Genomic DNA, 14,178 nt, shown 5'->3' with positions numbered 1-14,178 from the left:
TGAGCCGGTATTTGAGTATTCCGAGGAGGGATATTCGAGAGCACTCATATGATTGAGGAGGAAGATCCGAGAGAAAGTTAGCTCATCGACTTGTTGGATCTATATGTTCAAGAATCATTATTTAATGATATTGCTAATAACATCTGATCCTATATGTCACACTTTTATCAAGTTGACACATTTTGAATGTTTATTATCAATATGATTATTAATAAACATTATCAACTCTTGTATTTATTTAGGGAATAATTATTGTTTTTTTTAAATAATAATTAAAGAGAGTATAACTATTTATTATATCATATAATATGATTTAATAAGTCATGCACAAAGTTTTAGACACTTTGGGTAACTTAAGACTAGCTAACTAGTTACCTTTATGTAGTTGGTTTAACTAGCAAATGATTTTTTTTTACTCCATGGCCGAAAGTTTATAAGGCATCGGAGGTTGCTTGTCAACCTCCCTCCTTTTCTCCCCATACTTATAAATTCTAGTGATTTATTTATCTTATTATATAGGGTGACTTTTGACTTGCATGGCATTATTAAGAAGTGCACAGGGCTTGCGTTTAAGACTTGTCTTTTTCACTTTTGTTTCTTCCTCTCCAAAACCATAACATGCTTGTTACTCTTCCTGCTGTTTTCGTTTGAAGAATGTTGCAAGTCTTTGGTGATTCTTTATGTTTCTCCTTTATTTCTTATTTCTGTTAAGCACTTAAAGGCTTAAGAAACTCGAAATACAAGATGAGAACTAGCATTCCAAATACCTTAATCTTGATGGTGGATAGATTACAGATAAACTATTTCTCGAGTTTTTGCTATCTTCATCAACTCCCCAATTCCAAGTGGGATTAAATGCTTCAAAGGTCATCTCTTTATCTTCCTATCATTGTTATTATCTTTCTAGTTCATGTATTTGGATCATCTTGGTGATTTTGTTAAAATGATCTTAAAATAAACTAGTTATTTTAAAAGTCTTCTATTTGTTGTTCTTAAAAATGTTTTATAAAAATAATTGTTTTTAGTTATCAAAACCCATAAGTGGTATCATAGCCTCTTATACATGTTATAAAGATTAATTTAAGTGTTTGATAACCTTTGGTTTTGGAAAATATTCTTGGTATTTCTCTTGGCAAATAAATCACCAAATATATTTTATATGGTAACTTGTTTTTTTTTTTTTTTATAATTGTTATTTTTTATGCAACCAATTTTTTCAAGCATTTGATTGTATAAAGTTTCCTTAGAAAAACAAAGTGTTTTGTTTGTATATTTGATATGTTTTTGTTGTGTATAAACAAGCCATTATTACCATTGTGTTGTGTTGGTTGATTATTTATTTATTTATAAGATGTGATAGATAAATATGTATTTTTTTCATTTGTTTATTTTTTTATAATAAGTTAGTTAGACTAGTTGTATTATTTATCCAATTGTAACAAGTTGAAGAAATAATCACTTTGAAAATGACTTAATTACTTGAGACTATAATCCCAATCTTGAGCTTTTAAATTGGTTTTTTGGCTTAATTATAATCTTAATGGTTTAAGTGTAACAATATCTACAACATATGGAGCCAAAAAGTCCCTTTGCAAGCAAGAGTTGTTTTGGCAAGTGGGAACTTGAATACATTTTGAAGTGTCCGTTAAGTCCATTGGGAAAGACTTAATAATTCTTGTGTTGGTTCACAAAAATTATTACTAGTTTGTGGCTTGTTTTATACACATTTTGATGCATGCTTGTGGTGTTTATTTTATGTTTGATATATGAAAATGGTTTTTATATGTTAAATAACTAGGTTATAATCTGTGTATTACACGAGATGACAATTTAAAATACCTTAAGTTATACATAATAAGTGACTTGCTATAACAAAAATAAAATCTATGCTTTTAAATAAAAACTAAGAAATCAAAGACCAGATAATAGTTGGATTGTAAATGATATTTTAGTAAGAGATCCAACCATAAAACATAAAAATTAGATAGACTTGTGATAAAAACCACAATCATAAACACAGAGTTAAAGGGCAGGGATCAAAAGTCTTCAATACCTCTACAACATAGTCAACTCCAAAATCACCAAATAAATACATTTGGGTTGTTACTTTTATTTGCTTCGCACTGATTTCTAAAGTGAAAATAATATGCACATTGTTGGAGATCAAATAAGTGAGATATAGACTATTCCTATTAATAATTGAACATAATAAAATGACTAACACCAAATAAGATTATAACAATAACATTCTATATATTTTTAGAAAATAAACTTATAAGTTATTAAAACCATTAAATTCCGTGTAACTAAAAATGTTATAAATAAAAGAGCTTTATTTGAGCTTCTCTTTTTATTTCGTAGATAAAAAAGACCATTTGACTAAGAAATGGAAGTTGACAAAATAGAAGGAATATGTTCATTTAAGAGTTGGTCAATTCTATTAAATGAGAGAAAAGAAACCTCTTTTTTTCATTGTGATGGAATGGACCATGGAAAATCAGAATAAGAATCCAAGATTCCATTCCATGGCTTTTTTCTTTGGCAGATGTATGAATTCAAAATCAACTGACTCTTTTAAGTGCCATGTTCTATGGATGTAATTATCTGCAGACTGATCATCTTCTTCCAACCCTTCCGCTATTAATCTCATCATGTTATGAGTCACCTTACGGTTCATCAGATCCCCAACATGCCGGAACACTTTGTTCATGTATTTAGATACCATAGAGTTAAAAAAATATATTGAAGGTGATATATTGCCTCATTGATAAAAATAGCAAAATATGATGCCATGTCTCTAATAAATGACACTCTAATCATATTTTTTAATTGGTTATTAACTTATTGCTGCTGGTAGTAGTAGAATATAATTAAATATATTAGGATTATTAGTTTAAACAAAGCATCATAAATGAGTACCTTTAAAACATCACATGAGAATATATTTAATTAGTAACCTATAATCAGATGAATTTATAAACCTGTAATAGAAAATGAGAAACATGTTGCAGTGGTCTAATAGATCCAGAACAATTGAAGAACTAAATATCCTCAAAGTTTGTGAGTTTATTAATCGACATAATGATAACTACAATGTTGACCATATATGAATTATCACAACCTACAAGTTCAACTAATGATCCGCCATCAGTAGTAAATCCCTCATAACCATGAAAACTTTAGTGTAAAGAAAGATAAAAACAAGAGAACTTTAAAACTAAATGGTCTTAATGTGACTGCTTGGACAAAGAGACTAAGTGCCCAAAATTCAAAATGGCTTATGGACAAAACGTTTCACAACAAATAAAAGTCAATCAAGGTAGCAATGGATACCTTATAACAACAATTTGAGGGGAGAAAGATAATACCTTAGTTTCTTTATGTAATAGAAGAAAATTCAAAATGGCTCCTCCGTTTGAACATTTTTGTCCAACAAACACCTAAAAACCAAAAATAAATGGCCACATCACGAACCCTAGATTACAGTCGCATATAAAAGTGACCATATCTGCATGAATCTTATTTATATCTTTTAGATCATAAGGAAATCAAATAAACAAAGAAAAAGCATATTCCACATACACCTATCGGAGTTCACCAAAATTTAAAACACATCAACCTTAAGGTCCATGAGTGTAATTGAGAGAGAATGTAGAAATAGGGGATGTGAATGTCTAAATCTACAATTTCAAAGGACCAAGCGGCCTGGTTAAATGGTTTACCTGCTTCCGATTCGTGTGGCGAAATGGTGGATTGTAGAGAATGACAATGAATAATTTGTGGTGGTTTCTTTATTTACAGAACCCTAGGTTCGTTGCATATGAAATTGCAATACAATATACTATGTGATTACATGTATATATAAAATCCTTAATACCCTTAATACGCATTGTATACATGATTCAAATTTGAAAAAGATATCCATCGTGATTTATGGATATTAGGTTAGAATCCCTGATTTTATGAGCTTGATTGCAGATATAATTTAGGGATGAACAAAGGAACCAACCCGGGAACCGAACTTGGTAGAGAATAGGAACCGAACCGGACTGTCGGTTCCCAGTTCCTACCGGTTCTTTCCGTGTCTTCAACGTTGGAATTGTCCCTCGAGAAATAGCAACATACGATTATGGTTTTTTCCACTTCTATCGGTTCCTAATTCCAAAAATCCACAATAATATCGTCCCGGTCTCGGTCCGACCGGTTCCATCGGGTTTTGGTTCCGATACCGGTTTCGTCCGGTTCCCCGGTCCATATGCTCATCCCTGATATAATTTAATTGATAGAACCAATTTTCAATTTGAGAGGATAGCAAATGGGTGGGAAAATCAAAAATCAGAAGCCTGAGGTCTAAAAAACATACACGTGTCAAGTAGGGCTTAGAAACATGCCATGTGACAATAATAAGTTTTGTTTATTAGAAGAGGTAGATATTTTATCATAAAATAATATCATTTGAAGTTTGAGAAATATATATTTAAATTAGGCGAATGTCCGTGCATTGCGTAGAAGCACCTATATATGTGAAGTCTTTACAAACATATCGTTTTTTATAAATAGGGAAATCTCCGGAAAAATCCCAATATTTTACCCTAATTTACAAAAAAGTCCCAAACTAAAATTTGTTTACGAAAAAAGTCCCAATTACCGGTAAAAACGACGATTTGACCCTATTTTCCCGGTTTACCGGTTTCATTACTTACCCGGTTTAATAAAGTCTCATTATTTTACCATAATTTACGAATATACTTACCCGGTTTCATTAAAGTCCTATTATTTTACTAAAATTTTCGTTAAAGTCCCAAATTATGGTAAAATAATGAGACTTTAATGAAAATTATGGTAAAATAATGGGACTTTAACGAAAATTATAGTAAAATAATAGGACTTTAATGAAACCGGGTAAGTATTGAAACCAATAAACCGGAAAAAGGGTCAAATCGTCATTTTTTCCTGTAATCGGGATTTTTTCATAAACCAATTTTGTTTGAAACTTTTTCGTAAATTAAGGTGAAATATTAAGACTTTTTCGAAGATTTAACTTTTAAATATAGCAATAACGTTGTTAAATTTGATATAATAATTTTTATACTAAATTGATATAATATATTGATTATTTTGAATTACATGATAATATATACATCTATTATAACATCATAATCTCAATCGTTTGAACGACTTCTAACCACGAGTTACACATGAATAAAATTAAAAATAATGTATGGTTTAAGGTTATTTATAGTTGTTGTTATTATTAATTAATTTTATAAAATTTATTTGCTTAATGCTTTAATTTCTATCATTATAATTATTTAAAACATCAAACATTATTTTTTGATTTTAAAGGTAACAATATAATCATTTCTATTTTGAACTATTGTTTTCTTAAGTTGTTTTAAGCTACTTATTTGGAAACTTTTAAAGATTATAAAAATATATTTAGGAAATATTTTACTTAAATTGAGATTACAATTTAGATTTTGCATTTATCACTTATAACTATTTACAAAATATTTTTTGGTTTTTTTAAGTGGAACTGAAATTTATATTTTAGTTGACATTGTAATGCGTAGAAACACATATACAGTTGAAGTCTTTACAAATATATATATATATATATATATATATATATATATATATATATATATATATATATATATATATATATACATATATATATATTTAAATACAACAATAACATTGTTGTTAAATTTGATATAATAATTCGTATACTAAATTGATATAATATATTGATTATTTTGAATTATATGATAATATATATACATCTATTATAAATTTTGTCCAAACTGTTCAAAAGTTGTAGCTTTAAACTGATAATTTTTACATATAAAAACATATTAAATCTAATAAATAAGTATAATATCTTAAAAGTTAAAGATATAACTTTATAAGTAGAAATAAAGATATTATTTTAAAATTGAAATTTAGTTCATTTATGATTATACTTTATGTTTGATATTTATTTAAATTTATTAACCAATTTATAATCATTATTAGAAAGACACTACAATTTATCACTTTTAATTATTTACAAAATATTCTTTGGGTTGTTTTAGTTAAACTTAATTTTATATTTAAGTTGACAATGTAATGTTCTATTTAAATTAATAATTGAAGTATTTTATACAAATTGTTACAAAATTGTATATTTTAAATGGTAATGGTTTACATTCAACAATATATTAAAACTAATAAATTAAATATAATATGTTAAAATTTAAAAAACATAACTTTATAAGTTGATGTAAATATATTATTTTAATATTAAGATTTAGTTTATATATGACTAGACTTTAGGTTTAGTATTTATTTAACCTAATTAACAAAATTATAATTATTATTAGAAAGAAATTGAAAAGTCATGGGAGTTTCAAATGAATTTGTTGAAAGGAAAAATACATGGGAGTTTCAAATGAATGTGGTGAAAAGAAAAATGCTTCCTTTATAAGTATACTAGGCGAATGTCCACGCGTTGCGCAGTGGGATAATTATGTAGTTTAATATGGTTATATATGGTTTAATGTATTGTGAATAAGTCATACATAAAACTTGTATGCGATTAAATAGCATGTATATTTTTTGATTTACAGATTTTTATCATAATAAATAATGAAAATTTTATACTATTAGTTTAAAATTTTAAATGTAATTTTTATGTACACATTTAACGACTTTTGAATCTCATAAAAATACATATTTAACGACTTTTGTTAGTTTTACTACTGAATAGAAAATGGTGTCGTATTTTAAGTAAATATAAAAAATCTCATTCTCAATCTATTTTAAGATAGTGACATATTTTAAGTTAATATAACGGAGCCAAAATTTTTAACTATAATAAAGTTGATTACAATTAAAAAGTGTTCAATCGAAGATAATATCATTTAATAAACATCATAAGATATTACGTTATATTCAAATTACAAACATCATTTTTGTAAGAGTCATTCAAAATATATGAGACTATAGTGCCTAATACAACAATGTAATAACCAAATGACCCTAACATATTTTAAATGAAATATAATTATAATATATTATCTATGCAACTAATATGTTATTCTTTTAATATGTGGGATTCGTCTACTATATGACCCTAACTGTATGAGATTTGTCTACTATATGGTATTCTTCTAATATATTATATTATAGTATAAACATTATATTTGGAAAACCACTTTGAGTTATATTGTAGTTTATAACATTAAATTTGTGATGGGCTGTATTTGACACACATTTGTGTATTTATATTTATATTATATGTTTAAAACAAATCTTATATAAACATCCAACCTAAATATTCATCTTCAAGTTTTCGTTCTTCGTCACGTAAACAAACTTTTTTTTATAAAGCCAAAAATGGAATAAAAGACACTTAATTGTATGATCATGATATATTGTATTTTGATTGGGGCTTGTACAAAACATGCATGAGCATATATTATTAATTTATCTCTTGTTTTGGGTAATTCAAAAAAGATAGCTTCAAATCCAACGTATCAAATGGATTACCCATTTACTAAAGTCTAAAACCCAAAAACTCAAACATGTTCTAATACCATACAAATGCATGAGATTTTAGCAAATTATTATCTCATATAAATTACCATTGATTATGTGTGATTAATTATTAAGAATGTGAAAAGTTTGGGGGTTTCAAATGCATGAGGTTTTAGCAAATTATTGTGGGGGTTTCAAATGCATGACAATCAAGGGAAAATGCAAGCTTTATAAGTATGTAAGATAATGATAATGATATAATGATATAATGAAATAAAGATAACATAAGATATTTATAAATGACTATTTATTAAAGCGTTATAAAACGGTTAAAATCAAGTTTTTGTTAAAAATAGTTTTATTGTAAAACTTTTAAATAGCTAACTTTAAAATATTTAAAATGGTTTAAAAGATGTTTCAACTTTATCTAAACTCCATGTCTTTACAATAAAAATGAGTTTTTATTAAAAAAAACTAAAATCCAATTTATAACATTATAATGTTGAATCATTATACTAATAATTGTTTTTTACGTCGAAACTTAATATATGATATTAGTTTTTTTTTTTTTTTTTTTTAAACTTGATGCAGTATGTTGACATTATGTTTTATAAAATAAGATTTAAAACATAATTATTATCATCTTAGTTTTGATTTATCAAAATATGACTTTTTAACATAAGATGTATAAAATGAGTTTATAAAATAAAATGAGTTTTTATTCTAAAAAATCATAAAATAATTAGACTTTGATTATTAAAAAGAGATTTAAAATTGGATTTTAAAACTCATCCAAAACTAAAACTCTTAAGTATAAAATGAAATTTTGTTAAAAGACTATAACCAGTTCATAGAAGCTCTCTACAATTAAACTTTAAATATCAGATCTTAGTTTATAATTGATCGCGGCTAACGGTAAATAAAATGAGGTTTTATTTGGAACCTAAAGAACCTTATAACAAGAGATATGATTTTACAAAAGGGAGTGGCTACGGTTTCCTCTGCGGGTTGCCACGATGGCAGTGGGGAACACCGCCCCCGGACCGTGGTTTCCAATGCGGTTTTGCCACATATGGTAGTATTCCACCGCACGCTATCCCTCTTACCACACCTTAATCCAATTCTTCTATCTTTCAATATATATATTTTTTCATAAATTTCAACATGTCTCCTTCCAACAACCGGAGGCGAATAAATCGGTTGGGGTGTTTTCTAGTGGGTGTTTTTTGACATCACGTGAAAAAGGTATGCCATCATCCTTTTTGTGGTGAAAATCACATCACGTGACTAAGAAAAAAATGGCTTATATTTGGCCTGTCAATTCTTGACACGACCCGCAACACGACATGAAAAAAACGGATTTGAGTTGAGCTTTTCAACTCGTAAACCCGCCAACCCGTCAACCCGTTTATTAAACAGGTCATATATGAGTTTTTCAAAAAATATATGTGTTGACCCGCCAACCCGTTTAGAATTTTAATAAAAAAATTATATATATTTTTCAATGTATTAAGTATTATACACTATACAACTTATCATTTATACTAGGATAGGATACCCAATATCATTTGACCATTTGACCTGTGGGTAATCATATGTTGATTTGCATTGCAACGCGTTTGACGTTTGCCCTAAATAATCTCAATATCTCACAAGAACAATGACATGAATGATTGAATCATTATCGGACGACATCGACGCATGCGATTGAATTTATCTATATTTGTATTAATGTTTTAGTTTGAACATGTTTTAATGAATGTTTTTAATTTTTATTTTGACGTATAAGACTTAAGTTTTTAAAATTCGGATATGATTGTATCAAGAATTTATTCATGTTTAATTATCAATTTTATTTATGGAATCTGACTTACGAACATATGAACCAAAATCTGACCCACGAACCCGCCAACCTGTGAACCCGTATAAATAAATGGGTTGACGGGTCATATATGAGTTTATGTTCCAAACCCGCAAACCCGTGACCTGTATAATTAAATGGGTTGTGTTTAGGTTGGTATATTTTGACCCGCCAACCGGCGACCCGCTAACCCAAACACGACATGATTTCGAGACCTAGGGTGTGTTTGGTTGGCAGGAAAAGAATGGAATTCGAGGGAAAAGGATTCCAATTCCATCGAATTCATGCGGTTGGTTGGACTTAGAGGAGGGAAAATAATTCCTAAATGAAATAAACATTCCACCATATGGAGGAAAGTGAATTCCTTCCAAAGTTGGATGGAAAACATTCCTTCTCATCAAGGAAAGTGGCAGATTACAAAAATACCCCTTGTACTTATCAGATTACCCACCACCACTACCACTACTATCACTGACCACCACTACCACCATCACCGCCACTATCACCACCACCGTTGCTGCCCCACCGCCACCACCACCTACCATCACCGCCGCCACCGCCTCCCACAGCCACCGCCTACGACGCCACCACTACTACCATCATTTTCGTTACCACCGTCGCCACCGCCACCGACCACCACGACCACCCACCACCATTGTTGTCGCCACCACCACTACCATTACCCACAACCACTACCAATGCCATCACGCACCACCAACGTCGCCACTACTAATAACACTACCACCACCACCACTACCAACGCTGCCACCATCGCCGCTACCACCAGCTGCCACTGCCACCACCAGCACCATCACCATCACCGTTGTCGTTGTTGCCACCTGACACTGCCACCATCACCACCACTACCGCCACCACAATCAATGCCACCGCCACCATCACCACCACCGTTGTAGCCACCATCACCGCCATCCACCATTGTCACCGCCACTGCCCCTACTATAAGTTAGAAAAAAAGGTAAAATTCTATGAATTCCAATTCCATAATGTATTTTTACATATAAGTTAGAAAACAAGGTAAAATTAAGCAAAACATGCAAAAAAGGTAATTATATCATTTGACATGAATTCCAATTTCATTTCTTGTGAACCAAACAGATTCTGAAATTAATTCTGATTCCATTTCCTGCCAACCAAACAACATATGGAATTGGATTCAAATTCCTCACAGATTCATTTTTCAATTTCAATTCAAATTTTCTCATTCTGCGAACCAAAAAATACCCTATTTATATTGCACTATTCCCTTCCACTTTAATCCGGCTAAAAAGTAAAGAGTAAAAAATATCTCTCTCTTTTGAGTCTTGACTGATGTGTCGTGATCTTCTTGTTGGGCCGCAGATGTTTTCGAACCGAATGAAGTAACCAACAAAATACAGTCTTTAGAAAAGGGTTTAAGCATAGAGTCCGAGAGGCCCAATTTGATTTCCCTAAAACCCTAGATATACAGTTCAGACTTCAGAGCGAGTTCGACTCGTCTACCAATTCATCAAATTCAATCTCAACAATGGGGAGGAAGAAGAAGTTCATCGACAAGAAAAAGTCAGCAACTTTCCAATTAATCGCTCGTGATTCCTCCGATCCGAATTACACCGAAGGACCCTCTGGTGACCGAGTATTCGTCAGAGTTGACGGCAACTCAGAGCAACCCTTTTTCGACGAACATGACGGTGAGCTGAGTGATGGAGATGACCCTAATGGAATATTCGATGACGCTCCTGAAGATTACAGTGGTGAAGAATCCGGCGGCCGGGGTAGGCAGACTACTGCGGGAAGGCTGGGAAGAGGATCTTCGTTACCTGATCATTTGAGAAGGGAAATATTGGAATTAGGGTTTCCGGATGATGGCTACAATTACTTGTCTCATCTGAGGGACATTAAGGATACCGGAGGTGGTTCAGCGTATTACCAGAACCCTAAGGCGGTGCTTGACCAGCTACCTCGTGATGTAAAGGTTAGCTTCATCTTCTATTTTGCTTATTCTTGTATGTTGAATTTGGACCTTAATGTATGCTCAACTATACCCATATAAGATGTTCAGAAACTTGTGATTTTCTTGTTCAAAGTACATTCTATGATGAATCTTATAACCCCAACCGAGTGAAAGATACATAATTTACTGTTTTCCAGGCATACGATGCATCTAGAATCGAGGTTTCCAAGGCTAATGATGAGAATTCATACAAAAATTCAATCTATGGGGTTGCAGTGAACACAGTTCCTGTTAGGATCCAAAAAGCCATTGATCCGGAAGTGGCAGCATTGCTGGATGATAGCGATGTATCACGTTTTGGTTCAGATGTTGAAGACTTGGAAGAAGATTTCGTCTTCAATGCAAACCTTCCAGATGAATCAGAAGATGTGGAACACGACAACAAGTTTACTTTCATAGGAGAATCTAGTTTAAACAGCAAGAAAGAAGAACATCATACCCACTCACAAGATAAAATTGTTGAAAGTTCTGGTATTAATGAGGTCAAAAATCACAATCTTGAAACTGTGGTTTCTTCAAAACCCAGAGAACGTCGACTTTTAGATGAACAGTTTGATCTGGTAAGGATTTTCATATTCTGTGGTAAATTCTTATATGATGTAACATCATTATTATTATTAATATTAATTAATCCATCTAATTCCCTTTTTTTACAGCTTGAACTTCAGGAATATGGTACAGAAAGTGAAGACGAATTTGAAAATGCCACATCAGAAGATGATGAGTTCTATGATTCTCTTGAATCAAAGCTCAATAATGTGACATTAAACCCTAAAACCAATACATTGGAAAACGATGAAAACTATAAAGTTTTAGTACACGAAAAAGACATGGAAGAAGAACCAGTTTCACTAGAAACAGCAGCTGATTTAAGACCTCGTTGCATAGAATATGCTGAAAATTTTGAAAATGAAAACGATAAAGAAGATGTGGTTTATGAGGAAAGTAGTAGCGATGAATCTGAAAAATGGGATTGTGAGACGATTATTACAACATACTCAAATCTTGATAATCACCCTGGAAAGATTCAAGATCCGGGTGTGAAGAGAAAAAGGTTGACTGAAAAAGTGGTCAACGCATTTGGAAATCCAACTCATGTGATTTCTTTGAAAGGGAAAGAGAGGATTCCGGTTGACTTTTTACCAAATGGGAGGAATGGAATTGGAGATGGTGGGAAAGAGAAGAGTAAAGTGAAGAATTTGGTGAAACCGAAGAAAGTAATTGGTCAAGAGTCAAAGGAGGAAAAGAAAGAACGAAAGGTAAAATCTGAAAACAAGTATTGAGACTTGAATTTATTATTTCATTATGTAATAATTAATGATGAGATGAAAATTTTGTGTATTATTGATGTAGGCTGCATTGAAGGAGGAAAGAAGAGAAGCAAGACGTGCAAAGAAAGACATGAAGGAGTTATACAAAGGTGAATCACAACAAGCTCAGAAAGTTGCTGCTTTCACTCCCCCATCTTCTATTCATCTTATGTAAACTAAAATATCATCATGTAACAATTTCTTTTATTTATATCTTGTCAGACTGTTAAAATTTTGATTTTTTTTTTTACTTGTGTTGGCCTTTTTACTGAACTTAGCTTTTTTTTTTTTAAGTAATGTATGCGTGAAATACTATTGGATTAAGCAAAAAAAAAAAAAAAACCTTTCTTGTTTACACTGAAGTGATGCTGAAAAAAAGTTTACTGGAAAAGAAGTTACCGATGATTTAAAATACTTTTAAAGTTTGTTAATGTAAGGGTTAATTACATAAGACCTTATAAATTGTTTTTTTTTTCCTTTTGTTTTGATTGAACTTGAATTTTATTTCTCTATTTAAACCAAAAAGCCTCTACATTTTTTTTTTTTTACATTTTTCACATGTTTATGAGTAATATTATGGTTTTAAGAGAGAATGTTGAAAAACATAATGTTTATTATTGATAAAAAAAAAGTTGATTTTTAATCAGAAAACATTAAAAAATGTGAAGGCTAAAATGACAATTTAAATATTTACATGTGAAAAAATATATTGTATAACAAATGTTTTCAGAAAAAAAAATTGAGGTTTAAATCTTAATATATAAGGTTTTTTTTTTTTTTTTTTTTTTTTTTTTTTTTTTTTTTTTGTGTAATAACCTTTAATATAAATACAATTATACTTGGTAACAACAAATTTATAATCTAAGTTGAACATAAAAAAAAACATAATTAGCAAGGGATTAAGCCACTATTTCCAACCTATAATATATTAGTATTAAATAAAAAGGGAACATAATTATATATTTCATGAGAAACAACACCTTACCTTTTATTCCATCCCTAAAACTTAATCGCAAAAAAACAATCCAAATTTGTATTTGTAGACAATGTATTATAATTCAAATAAAGTAGATATACAACCTCTTTTTTTCTTTTATGGTTTACATAAAAATATATTTTATCATTATTAAATGCATTACGCTAGTAGATGAATATCATCAGAAACATTGGCTGCTTCTTCTTCTTCTTCTTCATCTACCCATGGGTGAGGTATTGGACCACCGGTGTTTCTTCCACCTCCTCCTGTGTAAGGTGGAGAGTTCCAGTCACCATAATCTTCTATTTCCTCCTTTTGCTGGGCGGGAGATGGTGGTGCCGCCGGCTCATGCTTCTGCCGTGGGTTTGGTGGTGGATCTGGTTCTTGGGCAGTAGAAGAAGACACAAATGCTTGAAAGGAAATTATGATTAAGATGAACAAAGTCACGCATAATGTGTGCATGAACAACTTTGTGGTGGATTTTTTCATTTTTTTTTTG

The 14,178-nt window shown here is 30.6% G+C and overlaps 1 protein-coding gene across 1 annotated transcript; it reads left to right on the top strand.

The window, feature by feature from the left end:
* The first annotated feature begins 10,852 nt into the window (after positions 1 to 10,852).
* On the top strand, positions 10,853 to 12,976 carry LOC111886340 (uncharacterized). Its single transcript, XM_023882573.3, has 4 exons — positions 10,853 to 11,354; positions 11,531 to 11,953; positions 12,050 to 12,652; positions 12,747 to 12,976. Exons 1-4 carry the CDS (start codon positions 10,908 to 10,910, stop codon positions 12,876 to 12,878), a joined length of 1,605 nt encoding a protein of 534 aa, XP_023738341.1. The 5' UTR covers positions 10,853 to 10,907; the 3' UTR covers positions 12,879 to 12,976.
* The last annotated feature ends 1,202 nt before the right edge of the window (positions 12,977 to 14,178 follow it).

This window comes from Lactuca sativa, chromosome 4, assembly GCF_002870075.4.
Source record: "Lactuca sativa cultivar Salinas chromosome 4, Lsat_Salinas_v11, whole genome shotgun sequence".
Lineage (NCBI taxonomy): Eukaryota > Viridiplantae > Streptophyta > Magnoliopsida > Asterales > Asteraceae > Lactuca > Lactuca sativa.
The sequence above is the reverse complement of the archived record's forward strand: the minus strand, read 5'-3'. Positions and strand labels throughout refer to the sequence as shown.

Bases quoted from the DNA above. Each gene is read 5' to 3' on its own strand.
- LOC111886340 (XM_023882573.3), top strand. From the start codon at position 10,908: ATGGGGAGGAAGAAGAAGTTCATCGACAAGAAAAAGTCAGCAACTTTC. The intron at 11,954-12,049 runs GTAAGGATTTTC...CTTTTTTTACAG, and splicing joins TAGATGAACAGTTTGATCTG to CTTGAACTTCAGGAATATGG. The intron at 12,653-12,746 runs GTAAAATCTGAA...TTATTGATGTAG, and splicing joins AGGAAAAGAAAGAACGAAAG to GCTGCATTGAAGGAGGAAAG.